Source organism: Mobula birostris, chromosome 2 (assembly GCF_030028105.1).
Source record: "Mobula birostris isolate sMobBir1 chromosome 2, sMobBir1.hap1, whole genome shotgun sequence".
In the NCBI taxonomy this organism is placed as follows: Eukaryota; Metazoa; Chordata; class Chondrichthyes; order Myliobatiformes; family Myliobatidae; genus Mobula; species Mobula birostris.
This window is the reverse complement of record NC_092371.1, coordinates 166,167,835-166,192,614: the sequence shown is the minus strand read 5'-3', so window position 1 is coordinate 166,192,614 and position 24,780 is coordinate 166,167,835. Positions and strand designations below refer to the sequence as shown.

At 47.7% G+C, this 24,780-nt stretch overlaps 1 protein-coding gene across 6 annotated transcripts in view; it reads right to left on the bottom strand.

Moving 5' to 3' along the window:
* vit (vitrin) overlaps window positions 1-24,780 on the bottom strand; it is a 44,659-nt gene that overhangs the window by 7,427 nt on the left and 12,452 nt on the right. For 2 of the 6 annotated variants that reach the window (XM_072250976.1, XM_072250968.1), the window contains exons 6-18: window positions 23,848-23,925; window positions 17,797-17,994; window positions 15,514-15,573; window positions 15,367-15,429; window positions 14,918-14,986; window positions 13,680-13,748; window positions 12,444-12,512; window positions 10,742-10,792; window positions 9,241-9,297; window positions 7,504-7,560; window positions 5,549-5,696; window positions 2,044-2,147; window positions 1,128-1,354 (exon numbers count right to left, since the gene is read on the bottom strand). In XM_072250976.1, the coding sequence (XP_072107077.1) occupies window positions 1,128-1,354; window positions 2,044-2,147; window positions 5,549-5,696; window positions 7,504-7,560; window positions 9,241-9,297; window positions 10,742-10,792; window positions 12,444-12,512; window positions 13,680-13,748; window positions 14,918-14,986; window positions 15,367-15,429; window positions 15,514-15,573; window positions 17,797-17,994; window positions 23,848-23,925 (1,250 nt within the window). The remainder of the gene's footprint in view (window positions 1-1,127; window positions 1,355-2,043; window positions 2,148-5,548; window positions 5,697-7,503; window positions 7,561-9,240; window positions 9,298-10,741; window positions 10,793-12,443; window positions 12,513-13,679; window positions 13,749-14,917; window positions 14,987-15,366; window positions 15,430-15,513; window positions 15,574-17,796; window positions 17,995-23,847; window positions 23,926-24,780) is intronic. The other 4 variants (XM_072250975.1, XM_072250978.1, XM_072250986.1 and 1 more) reach the window with 4 other exon arrangements.

Below are 24,780 nucleotides of genomic sequence, written 5' to 3'. Positions count from 1 at the left end.
CCTTGGGTTCGGGTGTAACCCGTCCTCTTTCTACAGGTCATACAAGCTAGAAGAGATACCAATGATCCAGGAATCTAAGACCCTGTCCCCTGCATCAATTCTTCAGCCGTCTACCAAATCATCTTATTTTTACCCTCACTAGCATCTGGCACAGGCAGCAAGCCAGAGATTACCACCCTGGAGGTCCTGTTTTTCAATTTTCTGTTTATCTCTCCATATTCTCTCTTCAGGACTTCTTCCCTTTTCCTACCTATGTTGTTGGTATCAATAACTTCCGGCTGTTCACCCTCCTCTTTAGAATGACATGGACCTGATTCGAGACATCCCCAACCCTGGCACCTGGAGGGCAATGTACCATTGGATGTCTCTCTCACATCCTCAGAATCGGCTCTTCTAATTATGGAATTCCCTATGACTACTGCAATCCTCCTCACTTCCTTTCTGAGCCACAGAGCCAGACTCAGTGCTAGAAACGTAATCACTGGGGCTTTCTCCTTGTAGGTCATTCCCTCCCAACAGTATCCAAAGTGGTATACTTATAATTGAGGGGAATGGTCACTGGCTGCCTATCCCTGCCTCCTGCAACTTAAGGGTGCCTACCTCTCTGTAGCTCCTAGCTATCACCCCTTTATTCCGCCACATGAACAGAAGTTATTGAGCTACAGCTCCAGTCCCTTAACACAGTCTCTAAGGAGCTGCAGCTCAGTGCACTGTGCAGATATAATTATCAGGGAGACTGCAGGTCTCCCAACTTTCCCACATCTCACACAAGATAGGCATGTGGATGAAAGAAAAATGGCGGACTACGTGGAAGGGAAGGGTTAGATTGATCTTTGAGTAGGTTAAAGGGTTGACACGTTGTTGGCCGAAGGTCTGTACTGTTCTATGTCCTATTATCTCAAACCTCTTAGTTTAGCGTGCCGGACTACATTTGCTCCGTTCATTCTGAAACCCACAGGAGTGGGGGGTGGGGGTTAAAGGGGGCATTAAATGCTGGGCTTGCCACTGACAACCAAATTCAAAGCAAGATAAAGTTGTTTAAAAGCAGGGACAACACCAGGGATGACGTGTGAGACTTCCTCAAAGGAGATATTAGGGACTTTACCAATGGAGATCAGAGAGTTCACCTTGTCCACAAAGTCCTTCTCCACCACGTTCTGCTGTTCGTTTTCATCAGCCCCTTCCACAGTGATGAAGAAGATATTGATGCCGGACTCCCTGGCGAGGCGGGCAGTTTCTCCGACCTTGTCTGTGGGCCACCCATCAACAAGGACCACCACCACGTTGGGGGCTCCCCCACGGTTACCCTGCTCGCTGGTGAAGAAGTTGCCAATGGTGTGATTGAGGGCTCGGCCTGTAAAAGAGAAGGTCCGCACTTCCAACCCGTGTTGCCTTGTGGAATCACCCTGGATGCTTCTCACAACCCATCAGAGGTGTTTAACCCAAACTGTTGAAACTATAGTGGACAGCCTCAAATCCATCAACTTGAAAGAGTACAGAGAAAATTTACATGGATATTGTTGGGAATTGAGGACCTGAGTTCTAGGGAAAGGTTGAATAAGTTAAGACTTTCTTTCCTAGGGTATAGGAGAATGAGGGGAGATTTGATAGAGGTATATGAGGGCTAGCTACAAGCAGGCTTTTTCCACTGAGCTTTTGTGAGACTAGAACCAGAGGTCATGGGTTAAGGGTAAAAGGTGAAATGTTTAAGGGAACACGAGGGAAACTTCCTCACTCAGAGGTCGGTGAGGGTGTGGATCGAGCTGCCAGCAGAAGTGGTGGATGCAGGTTCAATTGCAATATTTAGGAAAATTTGGACAGGTACACAGATGGGAGGGGTATGGAGGGCTACGGTCAATGGGACTGGGCAGAATAATAGTTTAGCAATGGATTGGTGGGCCGAAGGACCTGTTTCTGTGGTAGTGGTCTATGACTCTGACACAATGCCTGCCCTGGACAAGCCAGTGGAGCAATCTTCTTGCAGTGTTGGAAGCTGAGGGACTGCTGACGTGGCTGGGACCCCAGGGAGGAGATGGGACTTACCTACATTGGAGAGGCCACCTTTCTGTGGAATCTTCTCAATGGCCTTTTTAAGATCACGGGAGTTGTGGTAGACGTGGAGGTTAAACTCAACACGAGCATTACTCCTAGAATGACAGAAGGTGAACAAGAATTAACATTTAGTAAAGAAATAGTTGGTGTTCATCTCCCTCCTCCCACAAAACTAGGACATCCCCTCCCCTCCCTGTTCTGTTTGCACTTCTTCATCGCATAACTGTGTCTTCAAAGTGGTGGCACATTGCAAGATCACTCCCAACTATATCTAGAGCAGGATTCAGATTCATATTTATTTATCACATTACACTGAAACATCGGCTGAAATGCATCATCTGCATTAACAACCAACACATCCGAGGATGTGCTGGGGGCAGCCCACAAGTGTCACCACACATTCTAATGCCAACTTAGCATCTCAGCAGAACAACACAGAGTACATTAAAAGAGAACATGCCATGCAACAACAGTGAAACAAACCCTGTTCCTCCCACCCACACATGCACACACACAGTCCTCTCCCCAGGACAGGCAGTCTTCTGCCTCCAGCCTCTAGTGGACTCATGGATTCACAGACTTAATGCTCTGGCCATTGGGCAATAGGTGCAGGAGTAGGCCATTCAGCCCTTCGAGCCAGCACCGCCATTCACTATGATCATGGCTGATCATCCACAATCAGTATCCAGTTCCTGCCTTATCCCCATAACCTTTGATTCCACTATCTTTAAGAACTCTACCCATCTCTTTCTTGAAAGCATCCAGAGACTTGGCCTCCACTGCCTTCTGGGGCAGAGCATTCCATATATCCACCACTCTCTGGGTGGAAAAAGTTTTTCCTCAACTCCGTTCTAAATGGCCTACCCCTTAATCTTAAACTGTGGCCTCTGGTTCTGGACTCACCCATCAGCAGGAACATGCTTCCTGCCTGCAGCGTGTCCAATCCCTTAATAGTCTTATATGTTTCAAAAGATCCCCTCTCAGCCTTCTAAATTCCGGAGTATACAAGCCCAGTTGTTCCAATCTTTCAACATATGACAGTCCCGCCATCCCGGGAATTAACCTTGTGAACCCACGCTGCACTCCCTCAATAGCAAGAATGTCCTTCCTCAAATTTGGAGACCAAAACTGCACACAGTACTCCAGGTATGGTCTCACCAGGGCCCTGTACAGCTGCAGAAGGACCTCTTTGCTCTTATACTCAGTTCCCCTCGTTATGAAGCCCAGTATGCCATTAGCTTTCTTCACTGCCTGCTGTACTTGCATGCTTGCTTTCAGTGACTGATGTACAAGAACACCTAGATCTCATTGTACTTCCCCTTTTCCTAACTTGACTCCATTTAGATAATAATCTGCCTTCCCATTCTTACCACCAAAGTGGATCCACATTAAACTGCATCTGCCCACTCACCCAGCCTGTCCAAGTCACCCTGCATTCTCATAACATCCTCCTCACATTTCACACTGCCACCCAGCTTTGTGCCATCAGCAAATTTGCTAATGTTACATTTAATTCCCTCATCTAAATCATTAATATATATTGTAAACAGCTGCAGTCCCAGCACTGAACCCTGCAGTACCCCACTGGTCACCGCCTGCCATTCCGAAAGGGAACCGTTAACCGCTACTCTTTGTTTTCTGTCAGCCAGCCAATTTTCAATCCATGTCAGTACTCTGCCCCCAATACCATGCGCCCTAATTTTGCCCACTAATCTCTTATGTGGGACCCAGAATTCATAGTACCCAGATGTGTCGTAATTTCATCTTTTATAATTGACTCCAGCACTTTCCCACCACCGACATCAGGCTAACCGGTCTATAATTCCCTGTTTTCTCTCTTCCTCCCTTCTTGAAGAGAGGGACAACATTAGCCACCCTCCAATCCACAGGAACTGATCCTGAATCTATAGAACATTGGAAACTGATTACCAATGCATCCACGATTTCTAAAGCCACCTCCTTAAGTACCCTGGGATGCAGACCATCAGGTCCCAGGGACTTATCAGCCTTCAGACCCAACAGCCTATCCAACACCATTTCCTGCCTAATATAAATTTCCTTCAATTCATCCATTACCCTAGGTCCTTTGGCCACTATTACATCTGGGAGATTGTTTGTGTCTTCCCTAGTGAAGACAGGTCCAAAGTACCTGTTCAACTCGTCTGCCATTTCCTTGTTCCCCATGATAAATTCACCCGTTTCTGTCTTCAAGGGCCCAATTTTGGTCTTAACTATTTTTTTCCTTTTCACATACCTAAAGAAGCTTTTACTATCCTCTTTTACATTCTTGACTAGTTTACCTTCGTACCTCATTTTTTCTCTGCGTATTGCCTTTTTAGTCACCTTCTGTTGCTCTTTAAAAGATTCCCAATCCTCTGGCTTCCCACTTATCTTTGCTGTTATACTTCTTCTCTTTTATTTTTATGCTGTCCATTACTTCCCTTGTCAGCCATGGCCTCCCCTTACTGCCCTTAGGATCTTTCTTCCTCTTTGGAAAGAACTGATCCTGCACCTCCCACATTATTCCCAGACACACTTGCCATTGCTGTTCCACTGTCATCCCTGCTAGGGTATTGTTCCATTGAACTTTGGCCAGCTCCTCCCTCATAGCACCATAGTTCCCTTTTTTCAACTGTAATACTGACACTTCCCAGTTTCCCTTCTCCCTCTCAAATTGTAGATTAAAACTTATCATATTATGGTCACTACCTCCTAATGGCTCCTTTACCTCGAGGTCCCTGATCAAATCTGGTTCATTGCACAACACTAAATCTAGAATTGCGTTCTCTCTGGTAGGCTCCAGTACAAGCTGTTCTAAGAATCCATCTCGGAGGGACTCCACAAACTCCCTTTCTTGGGGTCCAGTACTAACCTGATTCCTCCAGTCTACCTGCATGTTGAAATCCCCCATAACAAATTCTGGACTTCCAATTGGTGTTTGGACTCCAATCTTCAGTTTTAACCCACGACTCACAGATAACGACGAATGAGGACACAAACTCCAGGCCTCAAAAATCAGAAAACCCTGAAAGCTAGGTCTTGAACACCAGTCTCACTGACGATGGGACCTGAAAGTTAGGCCTTGAACACCGGTCTCACCGATGATAGGACCCTGAATGTCCTTGCTGGTCTGCGGGCCTTCAAACATGGAGCAGAGACTTAGACTCTGACCTGTCCTCCAATTCCCCCACATCTCTGTCTCTAAGAGATAACTTGACACTTAACTCAGTCCCCCAAACCATCCCGTGGTCTGAGCTGCGGCATCAACAGAGACCGCAGCTTGGTGCCATCTTAATCTGGTTTAAGGTGCTGGGATGTGGAGCGAACAAACAAACTGCTGGAGGCAGAGGAAATGGTTGACATGTCAGATCAAGACTCAGGGACAGGTGACCAAAAGATAGTGGAGAAAGAGGTAGACCTTAAAGAAATAGAAATGTGACAGAGGGAAGGAAATCGGAGGGCTCTGGGTCTCAGGATTGCTTCTCACTCTACTCACCCAAACTGAACAATGCCGATGAGTGGACCCTCAGTTCCAACAGCAAGGGTGTCTGCCACACTCATCAAGAACTTCTTCTGAATTCCAAATCTTCGTCTTCCTATACTCCAGCTTCCATCCACCAGGAACGCAAGGTCCACCTTGCAATCTGCAAACAAAAAAGCAAACTGCAGGAGGAACTTGACAGGTCAGGCAGCATCTGTGAGGGCAAAGGGGAAGGTCAGTATTTCAGATCGAGACCATCCATCGGGGTTGAGAATGTAAGGGGAGGATGGCCAGTATAGAGGTGTGAGGGCAGGCTGAAATGGGGGCTGGTAGATGGAACCAGGTGGGGGGGTTTGATGGGCAGTTGGCAACGTCAGGAAGGCTCATTGCCCAACCCAGGAGCAGGTAGGTGTTCAGAACCTGTATTAAAGAATTTGTGCTTCTTTCACCCGGGTACTGAGGCTGGTGTTTCCCTGTCTACCCCCAAAACAGCACTAGTGAGATGCTAGATTAGGTATGGAAATGTAAGTGCTCCACACACAAAATACTGGAGGAACTCAGCAAATCAGGCAGCACCTATGGTGGGGAATAAACAATCGATGTTATGATCTTGCAGTATTATTTACCTGCACTGTCCTATCTCTGTAGCAGTTACACTTTATTCTGCATTTTGTTATTGTTTTCCCTTGTTCTAGCTCAATGCACTGTATCATGGTTTGAACAGTATGCAAGACAAGCTTTTCACTGAATCTCGGTACATGTGACAATACCAATGCCAATGCCAATACCAATATCAATATCAATACCAATTACAATATCAATACCAAAGCCAATATCAACACCAATTTCTGACATTCGTAAGGATGGGAGGAAGTGTATGTGACAAATGATAATCCCCAAGGATCTCTCTGTAGCCTCGGTTTTTCAGTGTGCTGGGGGAAGGGAGGGAGGGTTGATGTCCATGCAGTGGGTAACATATCTGAGGTGAGTAGGATCGCAAGCAGGAGGCATTGGCATTTGTATTAGTTTATCATTGTCAAGTACCAAGATACAGTGAAAAGCTTGTCTTACAAATTGTTTATACCGATCAAGTCATTACACAGTGAACTGAGGTCATCAAAAACAAACACGAGGTTCCGCAGATGCTGGAAATCCAGAGCACACACCAAGTGCTGGATGAACTCAGCAGGTTGGGCAGCATCTTTGGAGAGGAATAAACAGTTGACATTTCGGGCCAAGACTGCCTGACCTGCTGAGTTCCTCCACCATCTAGTGTGTGTGCATAACTCTTCTCCTCAATGGGCTGACTCTGCTCCTAGCTTCGGAAGTTTATGTTACCGAAAAGGACATCGGTTGGCTCTACCTCCCATAAGAACACAAGATATAGGAACAGGATCAGGCCACTTGGCCCATCAAGTCCCTCTGCCATTCAGTCATGGCAGATTTATTTTCCCTCTCAACCCTATTCTCCTACATTTTCCCCAAAACCTTTGATGCCTTGGGTAATCAAGAACCTATAAATCTCCACTTTAAATATACCCAATGACTTGGTCTCCATAGCCATCTGTAGTGATGGATTCCACAGATTCACCACCCTCTAGCTAAAGAAATTCCTCCTAATCTCTGCTCTAAAGAGATGTTCTTCTATTTTGAGGTTGTGTCCTCTGGTGCTAGACTCTCCCACTTTTGGAAACATCCTTTCCACATCCTCTTCATCTAGGCCTTTCAGTGTTCCCAACCAATAGCAGCCCACATTAGGAGTACACACGAGAGATCTGAGCATTGAAGTCTGTGTATTCATTTTCCACAACCTCCAGAGATGAGTACATCAAAATTCCTATCACCTGAAGCTCCCTGCTGGAAGAACTGGTTCATAACACCAGGAGGTCCACACGGTCAGTGGTGAAAAATAACATTGCTCTGTTACTATACTGTTTAGAGACAACAATGAGGCAAAAAAATACAGTTACTTGGATCTCCTCGGGAAGTTGGCTCCTCGACAAATTCTTGATTTCTTGTGCTGAAACCTGGTACAGAAGAAAACCTGAAATCAGTGTGTGTGCCAACAAAGACCCCTCCTCAACCTGAACCCCCCCCCCCAGTCACTTGTCAATGCATCCCAGCTGGTCGGAATTTGATGTCTCCATTTGGATGACATCAGAACATCCCATTGGTAATGGTTCCAGTCTGGCCATGTCACTTGCCCAACCTCTTGAACGTGAGTTGTCTATCTCAATCCATTCCCATGGGTCCGTCCCACTTACCCAGCACCACCATGCTCACTGACATGCACTGGCCTCAATACAGGCTGCATGGGCTATGGGTGAGATGTTGGAACAGTAGGTGGTGTGGCTGTTTCACAGCAGCACAGACCGGGGTTCAATCCAGACCCTCGGTGCTGTCTGGGTGGAGTCTGTACATTCTCCCTGTCACCCTGTGGGTTTCTTCCCATTGCCCAAAACGTAGATGTTTGTGAGGGGGTGTGAGTGGAGGGTGGGGTCAGGTGTTGAAGGATGGGAGGCACACAGGGTGCCAGGTGAGTAGTGGGCAGTGCTCAGTGACTGTGGAGAGCTCAGGGACTGTGGAGAGCTCAGGAGTTGTGGCAAGGTCAGGGAGATGTTGTGCAATGGATTTAGTTCATTATGAGTTGGCACTGAGAACTGTTGGTGTGATCCAACAGCAAAATGTGTTGTTCACATGTTGCTGTGGTACTGAAAACTTCCAGTGATCCAGGTGCCTGGCAGAATGTCTGTCTGCTGAATTATGTGGATTTCCTTCTCTTGTTAGCAACCCACACCCCCAACACACTTTCAATTCACTTTCTTTTGCTTTCCTTCATTTTTCAGCAAACCCAGTCAGTTCAAAGGGATTGCAGAACCGGGAACTGGTATTTAAAGGGATTGTGGAAGTGGGGACTGATGTTCAAAGGGGGAGAGTGTGGAAAAGGGGGGGTGAGACTGGGTGGGGGGCTGTGAGACTGGGGGGTGTGAGACTGGGGACCGGTGTGGAAAGGGGGAGTGAGACTGGGGACCGGTGTGGAAAGGGGGTGTGAGACCGGGGACCGGTGTGGAAAGGGGGTGTGAGACGGTGGGAGTGAGTCTGGGGACCGGTGTGGAAAGGGGGTACAAAAGCAGCACTGATGAGTTCAAACGCAGTATGCGAACACTGAATTTATAGGGAGTGTGTGAACTAAGGCACCGGTAGATCAGGAAGTAGAAACTGGTTGGCTGGAGCCCAATCCATTGTTATTTCAAAACAGTTGGATAGCAGATTGTAGAAGCTCTACATAGTCTTAAAATCATACAGCACAGAAAGAGCTTAGGAGCAGAAAAAAAGCCATTCAGCCTATCTTGTCTGCTCCACCACCATGGCTGATGTATTTTCCCTCTCAACCCTCTTCTTCTTCCTCCTCCCCATAACCACTGACACCCTTACTAACCAAGAACCTATTTAAATATACTCCACTTTAAATATACCCAATGACTTGGCCTGCACACCCATCTATGGCAGTGAATTCTACAAAGTCACCACCCTCGGGTGAAAGAAATTCCTCCTCATCTCTGTTTCAAAGGGACATTGCCCTAATCTGAGGCTGTGTCCTCTGGCCATTTGCTCCATCCACACTAACCCCATTTACCTGTATTTAGTTTGTGGCTCTCTACTGTACGGAGTACTTATTGAAACCAGATGACCAATGTTTAACTCACCTCTGGTGTCAAAACCCGACTTCCAGAAATTAATTTCTGTTTCATCGTTGTTGTGATCTGGAGGAGAACAAGACAGACTTGACAAGTTTCAGGTCAGGTGAGGAAAACCAGTTGTGACCATGATTTCGAGCCCGGTGGTGGAGTGGGGGAGAGACAGTGAGCTACTGGGCTCCTGTCCAGCTAATAGTCCCTCAACACAATGTTTCCAGCATCTGAAACCATACCCAGGGCATACAAAACTCTACTGTAACATCTGTAGGTGCAGGCAAGTCATTTCAGAAAATTCCAGCTTTCCAAAATAAAAGCACAACAGTTATGAGACAAAATAATTCTCCCCCAAGTCAAAGCCGAAGTTAACTACTTGTATTATCAAAGTATGTGTATGTCACCATACATTACTTGAGATTCATTTTCTTGTAGCCATTTTACTGGAAAATAAAGAAATACAATTGAATTTATGAAAAACTATACATAAATAAAAACTTAGACATCCAACGTGCAAAAGAAGACAAATTGTGCAAATATAAATAAATAAATGAATGAATGAATGAATGAGTTGCTGGTTCCTTCAAGTGAGTCTGTAGGGTGTGGATTCAGTTCAGAGTTGAATGAATGAATGAATGAGTGAATGAATGAATGAGTGAATGAATGAATGAATGAATGAATGAGTGAATGAATGAATGAATGAGTGAATGAATGAATGAATGAATGAGTGAGTGAATGAGTTGCTGGTTCCTTCAAAGTGAGTCTGTAGGGTGTGGATTCAGTTCAGAGTTTTGCTGGGTGAAGCTCTCCACATTTGCTCAGGACCCTAATGATTACAGGGTAATAACTGTTCCTGCACGTGATGGTGTGGCCCCTAAGGCTCCTGTACCTCCTGCCCGATGGTGGTAGTCAGAAAACAGCATGGCCTGGATGGTGGGGGTCTTTGATGATGGATGCTGCTTCTTGTGAAGCACTCAGTGACAGGGAGGCTGATAGAATAACCCAGTGTCAATCCACAGACAAACCCCAGTCCAACTGATCAACTGAGTAACATCTTCCAGTAGAGGAAGGGTTAAGAAAGCCACAGACTTGTGCTGTGCTACTACATTTATTTAGAGATACAGCATGGTTACAGGCCTCTCTGGTTTATGTGACCAGCTAACCTAGTAATCTGTACGCCTTTGGAATGTGGGAGGAAACCAGAGCACCCAGAGGTAACTTCAGAAGAATGTCATGTGCTTAGCACTGTGAGTGAGCCTGGGCTGTGTTCCCATGGTCTGTTTGCTGGTGCTTTGAGCCCTTGACCTTCAATGAAATATCGACAAGGTTTAGTGGTGTAACCCCAATACACGGCCAAGCTAACCGCACCGGGGATTTTCTGATTCCCAGCACCCCGCTTCTGGGGCTGGTCGCTGCCATGCCTGTCAGCCATTAAGTTCATGAGGAGAACGTGCACGTACACAGCTGTGAGACCCGGCACAGGGTGGTCAATAAATGAAAATACAGTGCCTCATACCATGGTCTGAAGAGTCAAATGTCCATGTACCTGGATCCTGAGCTCTCTGATCTGCCAGATTAAAGAGAACATAGGAATTGTGAAACAATGTCCAATCAGCACCTGTCCATTTCACCACCATCTATCTTCCAATCCCATTCTCCTACCTTCTTCACTGTTACTCTTACCCTCTGAACAACCTAGCAATCTCTGCCTTAAATATACCCAATCACTTCCCTCCCTGGCAATGAATTCCACAGATTCACCACCCTTTGGCTAAAGAAATTCCTCCTCATCTTCTCATCGTCATTACCTAAAACACTTGCAAACTTCTACAGTGGTATTGTGGAGAGCATTCTGACAGGCTGCATCACCATCTGGTATGGGGGTGGGGGCTACTGCACAGGACTGAAAGAAGCTACAGAAAGTTGTAAAATTTGTCAGCTCCATCTAGCCTCTGTAGTATTGAAGACATCTTTAAGGAGCATGCCTCTTTTCGCACTACTTTTACATTTAATGATTTAATCTACACACACACACACACACATATATATATTTACTATAATTCATTTATTTTTTCCCTATATTTATCATATATTGCATTGTACTGCTGCTAAGAACAAATTTCACGACATACACTGGTGGTATTAAACCTGATTCTGATTCTGATTTTGAGGGGATGTCCCTTTGTTCTCAGGCTGTGTCCTTGGGTCTCGGACTCTCCCAATGATGGAAATATCCTCTCCATGTCACTCTGTCAAGGCCTTTCAGTATCTACAGTAATAGGTTTCAATGAGATCTTCCCAAGTTAGACTCCATTGAGTACAGACCCAGAACAACAAACACTCCTCGTACACTAAGCCTTCCATCCCTGGGATCGTTCTTGTGGGGCTCCTCCGAGGCCCAATTGCTCACAATATTCCAAACGTGGTCTGACCCACTCATTAGAAACCCACCGCAGTACACCCTTGCTTTTGTACTCTTGTGCTCTCAAAGGGGCCCCGCAGTAGCATAGCAATTACTGCGACTCCATCACAGTTCAGAGTTCAGTTCCGGCGCCGTGTCAGGAGATTGTACATTTTCTTCGTGACCGTGTGGGTTTCCTCCAGGTGTTCGATCTACTCCCACAGTCCAAAGACGTACTGGTTACTGGGTCAATTGGTCGTTGTAAGTTGTCCCGTGATTAGGATAGGAGGGTTGCTGGGCAGCGTGTTCATTGCCCTGTAAGGGCCCATTCCACACTCCATCTCTAAATAAAATTAAACATTGTGCTTGCCTTCTTTACTACTGCCCATTAACCTGCAGGTTGAGCAGCACAGTAGGATATCGATTAGCTTAACGCTATTACAGTACCTGTAACCGAGGTTCAATTTCACACTTCTGTAAGGAGTTTGTATGTCCTCCCAATGAGTGTGTGTGTGTTTCCTCCGGGAACTCCAGTTTCCTCCTACATTCCAAAAATGTACAGGGTAACTGGCCACAAGGGTGTAATAGGGCAATGTTGGGCTGGAAGGGCCATTTCTGTGCTGTATCTGTAAATAATTTTAAAATATAATATAAACCTTAAAGGGAATCATGAATGAGTACTCCCGTTCTCCTTGTTCCCATGACTTCTGAATTCTCTCCCCGTTCTCTCTGTGCAATGCAGCCTATTTATCAGGCTTGAATTAGGCTCTTTTATTTAACTGGCACCTCCTGGATTAATAATAGCAAGCCTACTTACTGTGAGTGCTCACACCGAGGCCCAGGACCCACTTCTGGTAGTCAGAGAGCCCAGGAGTAGAGCTGTAAGCTATAAGTGTGACAACAGTTAGTCAGGCCAGGTCTCCTGCCCATGGACAGGAAAGTCAGGGCGAGCAGTGCGTTTTTTGCCTGCCTGTGCCAAGGCCGGGTTAACGGACACAGACTGTCAACAGGGCAGAAGGAAGGCTTCCCTGACCCCGGGTGCTCGATCATAATCAACCCCTTGGCCAGCAACAGCTGTCAGTAGCTCCTCCATTTTGGTCAGAGACTACTGGATGTTCTGACAGGATTTTAGCAGGTCACAGGCTAAACTTGCGCAGAGATTGACCACACACTCCCATCTCATGGCAACTCACTCCTGCAGGACTAGGCTCACCCAGGGTAGGTGGGCCAAACTATCCACTCTTTCACTCCCAATACTACAGAGGTGGGAGCTGTTTTTGATGCAGGAATCCCACATGAGTTGAGAAGGAAGGCTCTGAGCTTTGCTATCCAGAACCCCTCCCATTGGGAGTGCACCCATACCATGCCCCACCATCTCCCCATCACCTCAAAACCCAACACCCCCCCAAATCTGTACCTATCGCTTCATCTCCCCAATCTCCCACCCACCTGTGCTCACTGACTCATTTCTTCAACCTGCACCCCTCCTCCCAGTACCCATCACCTCATTTCCTCAGAGTCCACCTCCCCACCTGTACCTATCACTCATTTCCTCAGTCCACCCCTCTCCCACATACACTCATCATCTCATTTCCTCAGAGTCCACCCCCCCACCTGTACCCATCGACTCATCTCAACCTACACCCCCCTACCAGTACCCATCACCTCATTTCCTCAGAGTCCACTCCTCCCCACCTGTACCCATCGCCTCAACTCCCCAACCTCACCCCTCCCCACCACTCTAATCTCACCCATCTCACCCTATTCCACAGAACCCTGCCCACATGCCCACCTCACCCATCTTCCCCGTCCTATACAGAACCCTCATCACCCACCTGTGACATCCATTACCTGCCCCATCCCACCCCAGCCTGTGTCCATCGTGAGACCCACCCACCCCAAACACCGCCCTGAGCCACACACAATGCATCCCAAATGCCCCCACCCCCACTGGTGAAGCTGAAAGGGAGTTCCAATCCCTCCCTGCAAGTGTGCCTGGGTCCCTGGAGGGAGCGAGGGGTCTGGGTTAGTTGAGTGTCTGGATGACTCTGACCTGGGTTGTTGGGGGTCTTCTCGTCAGTCCAGGTGTAAGCAGGGTTGGTGGCCAACTCAGAGCTGTCAACTGGAGACAGAAAGAAGCATCTGTAAGGCATCACCTGTCGGAGCTGGGAAACTACCTACGTCTGGGGCAGTGGGGCTGGGAACCATCGTGCCTCAGGGGCTGGGGGAGGCACCATGGAAACACACTAACCCCTTCCCCATTAACCCACAGTGGGCAAACAGACACAGGTGGAGGACACCCTCACTCACACTCTCTCAAACACACGTGCATTCTCTCTCTCTCTCTCCCACAGACTTTTCCCTCTCTCTCTCTCTCTCTCTCTCTCAGACTCTCTCATACAGAGATTCGCAGTCTCTTTCAAAGTTCAGAAGTATGCTTATTATCATAGTTATTGGATACCAGATACAGCTCCGAGATTCATTCTCAATAATTCCAATAACCACAGTAGAAGACCGCACCGACAGGGTGGACGACCAGCGTGCAAAAGACAACCGTGCACATGCAAAAAGAAAGAAAAATAATAATAATAATAATAAATAAGCAATATGTATCAAGAGCATGAGATGAAGAGTCCTTGAAAGTGAGTCCATAGGTTGTGGAAACAGTTCAGTGATGGGGCGAGTGAAAATGAGTGAAGTTATTCCCTCTGGTTCAAGAGTCACAGATTCTCTCTCTCTCATTTAGAGACTCTCTCCCACACTCACTCAGAGACACGCACTGCTTCACACACACTCTCACACTCGGACACACACGGCTTCACACACTCTCACTGCTTCATACAGACTCTCACACTCAGAGAAACACGCACTGCTTCACACACTCAGACAGTGGTGTGGCCACTGCTAGTGTAACCCTACCACACGTGATCGATTTCATGTATGTCGCAGAATTATCAGTGTTCTAAAACGCAATCAGTCCTATTCCCTCTATTTTCCAGTTGTATTTATTTATTTATCTCTCCGTCACCATTCTGTCCCGGCACAATAATGAACCTCTCTGAAGGACACATCCTAGTCTGTCAGATTTTTAAAAGAAAATAAACTTGTCTTACCAGGAAACTTTACACAAAGTCAGTTGATATGCCTTACCAGCAGTAAGGTGCCCGTTTTGAAAGCCATAATCCTTGTTGTAATGTAGAAAACAGAAACAGGGCATAATGTGCTGTGCTGTCTGCGTTCACAGACTGGCGTAGAGGGGCTGTGGAACAGGAAGGATCGCTGCTCACTCACCTCGTGGTTTTACGGGAGGGATCAGCCAGTCCGAACTGGGCCTCGCCAAATGAGCCTGTCTGCTGAAACCTAGCGAGATGACAGAGTCACAGATCAGGAGCATGAGTGAAGCAACGGCGGCAAATCCCCCCGAATCAGACCGTATCCAGAGAAGAAGGAGACAGACAGAGGAAAGAGGAAAGGAGAAAGAGAGAGAAAGGTGAAAAAGAAAGAAGAGACAGAGAAAGGAAAGAGAAAAAAAAAGAGGGAAGGAGAAAGACAAAAGGAGAGAGGGAGAAAAAAAGGAGAAAGACAAAAGGAGGGAGGGAGAAAAAAAGGAGAAAGAAGAGAAAAGGGGGTGTGATAGATAACAGGAGGAGTGAAGTTAGAATAAAAGAGGGATAGATAAATGAAGGAAAGTTGGTGGGGTGGCGGATGTCTGGAGTTGTTCACACTCTGAGTTCACCCACCGTGAATGCGATCCACGCCTCCCGCTTGCCGCACCGCAATGGCTGGCTCCCACCGATGGACCCCTGTTCGTGACAAAAGCGGGGGTCAGATTACACAGAGTGATTCCAGTAGCACATTTACTAGATTGTGGAGGGGTGGTGAGGTACCTGCGTGCGGCAGAGGGTTGCTCCTGTCGGTGAATTCGGCCACTCCTGATTCCTGGAGAGCTGACGGGGGGAAAAGAGATCATTTTGTCAGCCTGGAAGGGACAAACACCGCGGGCAGCACTCCGAGAATCACCGGGAGTCCACTGGTCACCTACCTGACGGGAAGCTGCTGCCTGGTGGAGAGAGACCAGTCGTTAGCTACGGGTTAACGCGGAATGAGAAAGAGTGTAATGGTGGCCTCGAGTTCAAGACGTCTGTGATACAAACTGAGGAAATCTGTGGCCATCTCAACTGGAGCACCTCATCAATTTTTCCGGATGCATCCCTGTCTGAGTGAGACAACAGGCATCTCTGTGGGACTCCGAGACCCTGAGGTGCTGCATCTCCAGCGTGTGGGAGTCAGGGTCAGTGGGGAGGGGGGGGGGGTTGGGTCAGACACCGGGACACTGAGTGGTGATGTGCAGCTTCGAGACAGACAGAGAGAGGAGACAGAAGACCACTTCAGATTCACAGCTTTAAAGTTAATTTATTATCAAAGTACGTAAACCTTTGAGATTCTTTTCTTGCAGGCATTTACAGGGAAAAAGAAATACAGCAGAAAAACTACACATAAACAGGCAAGGAGTGATAACCAACAGCAAAAGACAAACTGTGCAGCTAAAAAACCCAGTGAGAACATGTAAAGAGTCCTTGACAGTGAGCCAGAGCTGAGGTGAGTGAAACTAGCCACGCCTGAACTGGGTCATTGTAAGGTAAACAGAGCAAGTGAGGTGGGGTGGGGGGGGGAGTTAGAGAGAGTCTGAGAAGGTTAATCCTTATTCTGGGTGGCGGGGTGGAGATACATCTCTACCAAAGGAGAGATAAGGCGCTCCTTCCCTCCGCTAGCCTACACCTTGGGTAAGGTGTAGCGCCAGCTTAGCTCTCTCCCCCACCCCACCACTCTGAGCAGGTAGTGGATAGTCATATGAGTTTCTGGTGCATACCACAAGTCCTGGTTATGTGACCACTGATGCCAGGCAGACAATCTCTGGCTGGCATCACACAGAAACATAGAAAACCTACAGCACAATACAGGCCCTTCAGCCCACAAAGTTGTGCCGAACATGTTCCCACCTTCGAAATTACTAGGATTACCCATAGCCCTCTATTTTTCTAAGCTCCATGTACCTATCCAAAAGTTTCTTAAAAGACCCTATCGTATCCGCCTCCACCACCATTGGCGGCAGCCCATTCCACGCACTCACCACTCTCTGAGTAAAAAAACGTACCCCTGACATCTCCTCTGTACCTACTCCCCAGCACCTTAAACCTGTGTCCTCTTGTAGCAACCATTTCTGCCCTGGGAAAAAGCCTCTGACTATCCACACGATCAATGCCTCTCATCATCTTATACACCTCTATCAGGTCACTTCTCATCCTCCGTCACTCCAAGGAGATAAGGCTGAGTTCACTCAACCTATTCTCATAAGGCATGCTCCCCAATCCAGGCAACATCCTTGTAAATTTGCTCTGCACCCTTTCTATGGCTTCCACATCCTTCCTGTAGTGAGGCGACCAGAACTGAGCATAGTACTCCAAGTGGGGTCTGACCAGGGTCTGATACAACTACAACATTACCTCTCGGCTCCTAAATTCAATTCCACAATTGATGAAGGCCTGTACAATATATGCCTTCTTAACCACAGAGTCAACCTTCGCAGCTGTTTTGAGTGTCCTATGGACTCAGACCTCAAGATCCCTCTGATCCTCCACACTGCCAAGAGTCTCACCATTAATACTATACTATCACCTGTCTTGTAAAGGCAGGCACTGCCCAGAAGAAGGCAATGGCAAACCGGTTCTGTAGGAAAACTTGCTGAGAACAGTCATTGTCACGGACAGAGAGGAGTAAGAACAGCGGGGCTGATGGACTACCCACATCACACGACGGAACGTAGCGATGATGATAATGAGTCCTTTATTTGACACCGTGGGCAGGGTGGCACTCCGAGCACTCCGGACCACCAGCTGGGGTCCCTGTGATGCTCTGACCCAGGGGAAGAGCTCAGCCCCAAGAGCAGTAGCAGCCGAGACCGAGGATCCCATCTTCGACCGTCGGGAGGTGGTTCGATCAGACGCGGGGCAGAAGGAAGGCTGACCCCAGGCAGAAGGAAGGGGATCTTTGTCCTGGCAGAGAACAGCTGGGATTCTGCATGGTATAAGCCACACAGAAGAGCAGGGGTGATCCCTGGGACCCTGCTCCAGGCTCTAACACAGCAACGTTACCTGACCCCCAACACTCACCTGGTTCCACACCGCCCAGCAGGGATGGCCGGTGGGGGGCCGACTGTCGAGCAATGTCCCTTGGCCAGGGTGGGTGGGTGGTGTGGGTTTCCAGTGGAGCTGGCGGCCGGGTTGTCACGGGCCGCTGGGTGTTGGGCTGGGTGGTGGTCGGCTGGGCAGCGGTGGGAGCCGGCGCCTTGGTGGTCTTCAGCCTCCCTGCTTACAGCCGGAGAAAGGCAGGGTTAGTGAAGGAGAAACCACACACACGCAGCCCTCCCTCTCGCTCAGGCCCTCAGTCAGGAGCTCACCACCACCCTCCCCCCCCCACACACACACGAGCCGGGGTGAAAGTCTGTGCAGTCACAGCCGACACTCGGGATGCTGGGGAATCAGAGGGAAATGGACAGTCGACGTTTCGCGTCGGGATCCGACATCACCCAACCCGCTCCACAACAGCTCACCGGCCTGTTCTTCCAGCTGAGGGGAACGAGTAAGGAACTGGAGCTGCAGCTCGAGGACCTCCGGCTCAGAAGGGAGACTGAGGAGGTGAGATCGGAGCAATGGCGAGGCAGTCACTCCCAGGCTTGTAGGAGGCAGGCAGCCCAGTGACTGTCAGGAGAAGGTGGGAATAGGCAGCCAGAGCAGAGTACCCCTGTGGGCATTCCCCTCGATAATCAGTCTAGCGCTTTCGATACTATCGAAGGGGATAACCTACCCAGGGCAGGGGGGGGGGGGGCGAAGGGGGAACAGTCATTGGGTCTTTGGCATGGAGTCTGGCGCTGAGACTCAAAAGGGGGGGGGGGGTGAAGAGGACAACAGGAGCGTCTCCATAGTTAGAGGAACAGAGACGAGTTTCTATGGACGCGTGAGACACTGGGATGGTATGCTGCCCCGCGGGTCCGGGATGTTTTGGATCGGGTGCACGGCGTTCTAAAGGAGGAGGGGGAGCAGCCAGCAGTCTTGGTACATATTGGCACCAGTGACATAGGTAGGTCCTGAAGAGTGATTTTATGGAGGTAGGTAGAAAGCTGAAAGCAGAACCTCCAGGGTAGTGATCTCTGGATTGCTGCCAATGCCACGTGCCAGTGAGGGCAAGAATAGGATGATTTGGTTGATCAGTGTATAGCTGTGGAGCTGGTGCAGGGGGCAGGGCTTCAGATTTCTGGATCATTGGGATCTCTTCTGGGGATAGCATGACCCTGTTACGCCTGAACCTGAAGGAGACCAATACCCTTGCGGGCAGTTTTGCTAGAGCTGGTCGGGAGGGTTTAAACTAATTTGGCTGGGGGGGTGCGGTGGGAACCGGAGTGCTAATGCTGAGAATAGGATAGCTGGTTAAGAAACAGAGACAGTGTGCAGTGAGACTGCTAGCAAGGACAGGCTTGCAGTGAACAGGATGGGTTGCAATATAAATCGAAAAGGGTCATGAGTACAGGACCGGCTGCCGGCAGTAAACCGAACTTGTAGCACGGTTTGTGTTGGTACGTGTGGCGTTGTGGGCATCACTGAGTCATGGCTGAAAGATGATTATAGCTGGGGGGAGTGGTGGAGGAGCTTAACATCCAAGGATACATACATATCGTACAGAAAGGACGGGCAGGTAGGCAGAGGGGATGGGCTGGCTTTGTTGGTTAAAAAAAATGAAGTCAAATCCTTAGAAAGGATATTAAAGAGGATACCCAAAATTTACTTCAAATATACGAAGTGTAAAAGAAAGGAGAGAGAAGATATCGGACTGTTGGAAAATGATGCTGGAGAAGTAGTAGTGGGACAAGGAAATGGCGAATGAATTGAGTAAGTATTTTATGGGTACATCGATGATTTAGATGATGGAACAGATGGCTTTGTTGCCAAGTTTGCAGATGACATGAAGATTAGTGGAGGGGCAGGTAGTTTTGAGGAAACTGGTAGGCTGCAGAAGGACAGGCAGATTAGGCGTATGGGCAAGAAAGCTGCAAATGAAATATGTTGTTGGAAAATTCATGGTTATGCACTTTGGTGGAAGAAATAAATGTGCGGACTATTTTCTAAATGGGGAGAAAATCCAAAAATCTGAGATGCAAAGGGACTTGGAAGTCCTTGTGTAGAACACCCTAACTTGCAGGTTGAGTTGGTGGTGAGGAAGGCAAATGCCATGTTAGTATTCATTTCAAGAGGTCTAGAATATAAGAGCAGGGATGTGATGCTGAGGCTTTATAAGGCACCGGTGAGGCCTCACCTTGAGTATTGTGACAGTTTTGGGCTCCTTATCTAAGAAAAGATGTGTTGGCATTGGAGAGAGTTCAGAGGAGACTCACAAGGATGATTCTGGGAATGAAAGGGTTATCATACAAGGACGTTGTAAGGCCCTGGGTCTGTACTCGCTGGAATTTAGAAGGATGGGGGGGGGGGGAATCTCACTGAAACCTTTATAAGGTTGAAAGGCCTAGAAAGAGTGGATGTGGAAAGGATGTTTCCCATGATGGGAGAGTCTAGGACAAGAGGGCACAGCCTCAAGATAGAGGTGAATCCATTTAAAACAGAAATGCAGAGAAATTTCTTTAGCCAAAGGGTGGTGGATTTGTGGAATTTGTTACCACATGCAGCTGTGGAGGCCAGGTTGTTGGGTGTATTTAAGGCAGGGATTGATAGGTTCTTGATTGGCTATGGCATCAAAGGTTATGGGGAGAAGGCCGGGTAGTGGGGTGATGGGGGAAGGATCAGCCATGGTGAAATGGTAGAGCAGACTCGATGGGCCAAATGGCCTAATTCTGCTCCTATGCCTTCCGGCCATGGTATTTTGCATCAGCGTTCACTGTGGAAGGTACCAGCAATATGATGGAAGTTCCAGAGTGTCAGGGGTCAGAAGTGAGCGAAGTTGCTGTCACTAGGGAGAAGGTGCTTAGGAAACTGAAAGGTCTGAAGGTAGATAAATCACCTGGAACATATGGAATATACCCCAGAGTTCTGAAAGAGGTGGCTGAAGGGATTGTGGAGGCATTAGTAATGATCTTTCAAGAATCAATGGATTCTGGTATGGTTCCAGAGGACTGGAAAATTGCAAATGTCGCTCCACTCTTCAAGGAAGCAGACAGGCAGAGACCATAAGACATAGGAGCAGAATTAGGCCATTCAGCCCATCGAGTCTGCTCCACCATTCCATCATGGCTGATCCCAGATCCCACCCAACCCCATAGACCTGCCTTCTTGCCATATCCTTCGATGCCCTGACCGACCAGGAAACTATCAACTTCTGCTTTAAACATACCCACGGACTTGAGCTCCACCGCAGTCTGTGGCAGAGCATTCCACAGATTCACTACTCTCAGGCTAAAAAAAAAAAAATCCCCCTTACCTCTGTTCTAAAAAGTTGCCCTAAATTTTGAGGCTGTGCCCTCTAGTTCTGGATATCCCCATTCTCACCACATCCACCCTAGCTAGTGCTTTCAACATTCAGTAGGTTTCAATGAAATATGTTGTTGGAAAATGTTGTTGAAGGACTCCCAAGTCCCTTTGAATTCTTCTAAGTTCCAGTCAGTACAGCCCCAAAGCTGCCAAACACTCCTCATATGTTAACCCCTTTGTTCCAAAATCACCCTCATGAACCTCCTCTGGACTCTCTCCAATGACAACACATCCTTTCTGAGGTATTTGGCCTAAAACTATTGACAATACTCCAAGTGCAGCCTGACCAGTATCTTATAAACCTTCAGCATTCTATCCTTGTTTTTGTATTCTATTCCCCCTGAAATTAATGCCAACATTGCTTTTGCCTTCGGTACCACAGACTCAACCTGTAAATTATCCTTCTGGTAGCCTTGCACAAGGATTCCCAAGTCCCTCTGCACCTTTGATGTTTGAACCTTCTCCCCACTTAGTTAATAGTTCGCACTATTTTACTTTTACTAAAATGCATTATCGTATATTTCTCAACCCTGTATTCCACCTGCCACTTTTTGAGGAAAAGAAATTCTGGGCCTGATAGTCTGACCTCAGTGGTTGGGAAGGTGTTGGAATCAATTGTTAAGGGTGTGGTTTCAGAGTACTTGGAGGCACATGATAAAATAGGCTGTAGTCAGCATGGTTTCAATAGACAATAGACAATAGGTGCAGGAGTAGGCCATTCGGCCCTTCCAGCCAGCACCGCCATTCACTGTGATCACGGCTGATCATCCACAATCAGTACCCCGTTCCTGCCTTATCCCCATAACCTTTGATTCCGCTATCTTTAAGAGCTCTATCCATCTCTTTCTTGAAAACATCCAGAGAATTGGCCTCCACTGCCCTCTGAGGCAGAGCATCCCACAGATCCACTCAAGTGAAAATCTTGCCTGACTGATCTGTTGGAATTCTTTAAATGAATTACAAGCAGGGTAGGCAAAGGGGAATTGGTGGATGTTGTGTTCTTGGATTTTCAGAAGGCTTTTGACAAGGTCCCACACTTTGACAGGCTGCTTAACAAGATAAGGTCCCATGGTATTACCGTACAGGAAAAATAAGAACATGGATAGATTGGCTGACTGGCAGGAGGGGAAGAGTGGGAATGAAGGGAGCCTTTTCTAGTTGGCTGCTAGTGACTAGTGAATGTTATGCAGGGGTCAGTGTTGGGACCTCTTCTCATGTTATATGTCAATGATTTAGATGATAGAATTGATGGCTTTGTGGACAATACAAACATAGGTAGAGGGGCAAATAGTTTTGAAGAAGCAGGGAGGTTACAGAAGGACTTAGACAGATTAGGAGAATAGGCAAAGAAGTGGCAGATGAAATACAGTGTCAGGACGTGTCTGGTCCTGCACTTTGGTAGAAGAAATAAAAGCGTAGAGTATTTTCTAAATGGAGAGTAAATTCAAAAATCTGAGGTGCAAAGGGACTTGGGAGTACTTGTGCAAGACTCCCTAAAGGTTAATTTACAGGTTGAGTTTGTGGTGAGGAAGGCCAATGCAATATTAGCATTCATTTCAAGAGGACTAGAATATAAAAGCAAGGATGTAATATTGAGGGTTTATAAAGCACTGGTGAGGTCTCACTTAAAGCATTGTGAGCAGTTTTTGGCCCCTTATCTAAGAAAGGGTATGCTGACATTGGAGAGGGTCCAAAGGAGGTTCATGAGAATTATGAATTATGAATGAGTCCTGACGAAGGGTCTCGGCCTGAAACGTCGACCGTACCTCTTCCTAGAGATGCTGCCTGGCCTGCTGCGTTCACCAGCAACTTTTATGTGTGTTTCATGAGAATTATTCCAGGATTGAAAGGATTATCATATGAGGAGTGTTTCATGGCTCTGGGTCTGTACTCACCAGAATTCAGAATGAGGGGTGGTCTCATTGGAACCTACTGAATGCAGAAAGGCCTCAATAGAGTGGATGTGGAGAGGATGTTTCCTGTGGGGGGAGTGTATGGCCTCAATAGAGTGAATGTGGAGAGGATGTTTCCTATTGGGGGAGTGTATGGCCAGAGTGCACAGCCTCAGAATAAGGGAAACAGAGATGAGAAGGAATTTCTTTAGTCAGAGAGTGGTGAATCTGTGGAATTAATTGCCACAGACAGTTGTGGAGCAAATCATGGAGGCATACACACTCACAACACTTACAGATGCAGACACAAAGACACACAACTCAGAGATACTGACAGAAACACATCCAAACATACGCACAGACACACAAAAACAAAACTATAGACAGAAACAAAAGTATACATTGACATTCAGACAGACACACACACGCAGATAGACATACTGGACATACTAAAACACACACGCAGATAGACATACTAGACATACTAAGACATACACACACAGATAATCATACTGTAAATACAGAAACATACCAGACACATACACACACACGCACACAGGAAGTCACATTCATGTGTGTATATACACACACAAACACAGGTGTGCACACTTACACGTGCACACACACACACATGCGGAGTCTGTGATCAGTTGGCTCACACCTGAACTATGGAGACTGCTCATCCACACCTCTCCCCCGTCCAGTTAATGAAATAACCAGAATTGGGTCTCGTTAGTGCACCACGTTTAACTGTGATTGTAGCTGGTGTCCCAGGCCACGGCTTCAGCCAAATTACCGGTTCTTAGTCTGGAGCTTCTTGGAGGCAGGAACTCGAGCATGGATGGGTAGGTTACTCCTTTCTGTAGCTTGGGAGCTGAAGGAATAGACAGGAAAGAAAGTTAGCTGGTGAGTTCAACGTCACAGGGAGAACAGGGGTGAAGCTCATGCCCCAGCTGGGCATTGTACTCAGCTCTAAGCTGGACAACAGTCAAGATCCCAAAAGATTTAGAATCAGAATCAGGTTTGTCGTCTTGTGGCTGCAGTACTTTACAACACATACTAATAAAAAAGAAATATATTTTAAAAAATTAAATTAAATCAGTAGTACCAAAAGAGAGGTAGTGTGGGTTCATTGTCCATACAGTAATCTAATAGCAGAGGGGAAGAAAGTGTTCCGAAAGTGTTGAGCGTGTGTCTTCAGGCTCCTGTACCTCTGCTTGGTGGAGGGCACGTCCCATGTCCTGGGTGATGGCGGTTCTTAATAATGGATGCTGCCTTTTGTGGCATCACCTTTTGAAGATATCCTTGATGCCAGAGTGATTGGTGCTGTGCTGGGGGAGTACTGCTCAGTCAGATGTCCCTGACGCTGGGGGTGTTGGTGCTGTGCTGGGGGAGTGCTGCTCGGTCAGATGTCCCTGATGCTGGGGGAATACTGCTCGGTCAGATGTCCCTGATGCTCGGGGTGTTGGTGCTGTGCTGGGGGAATGCTGCTCGGTCAGATATCCCTGATGCTGGGGGTGTTGGTGCTCTGCTGGGGGAGTGCTGCTCGGTCAGATGTCCCTGACGCTGGGGGTGTTGGTGCTGCTCGGTCAGCTGTCCCTGACGCTGGGGGTGTTGGTGCTGTGCTGGGGCAATACTGCTCGGTCAGATGTCCCTGACGCTGGGGGTGTTGGTGCTGTGCTGGGGGAGTGCTGCTCGGTCAGATATCCCTGATGCTGGGGGTGTTGGT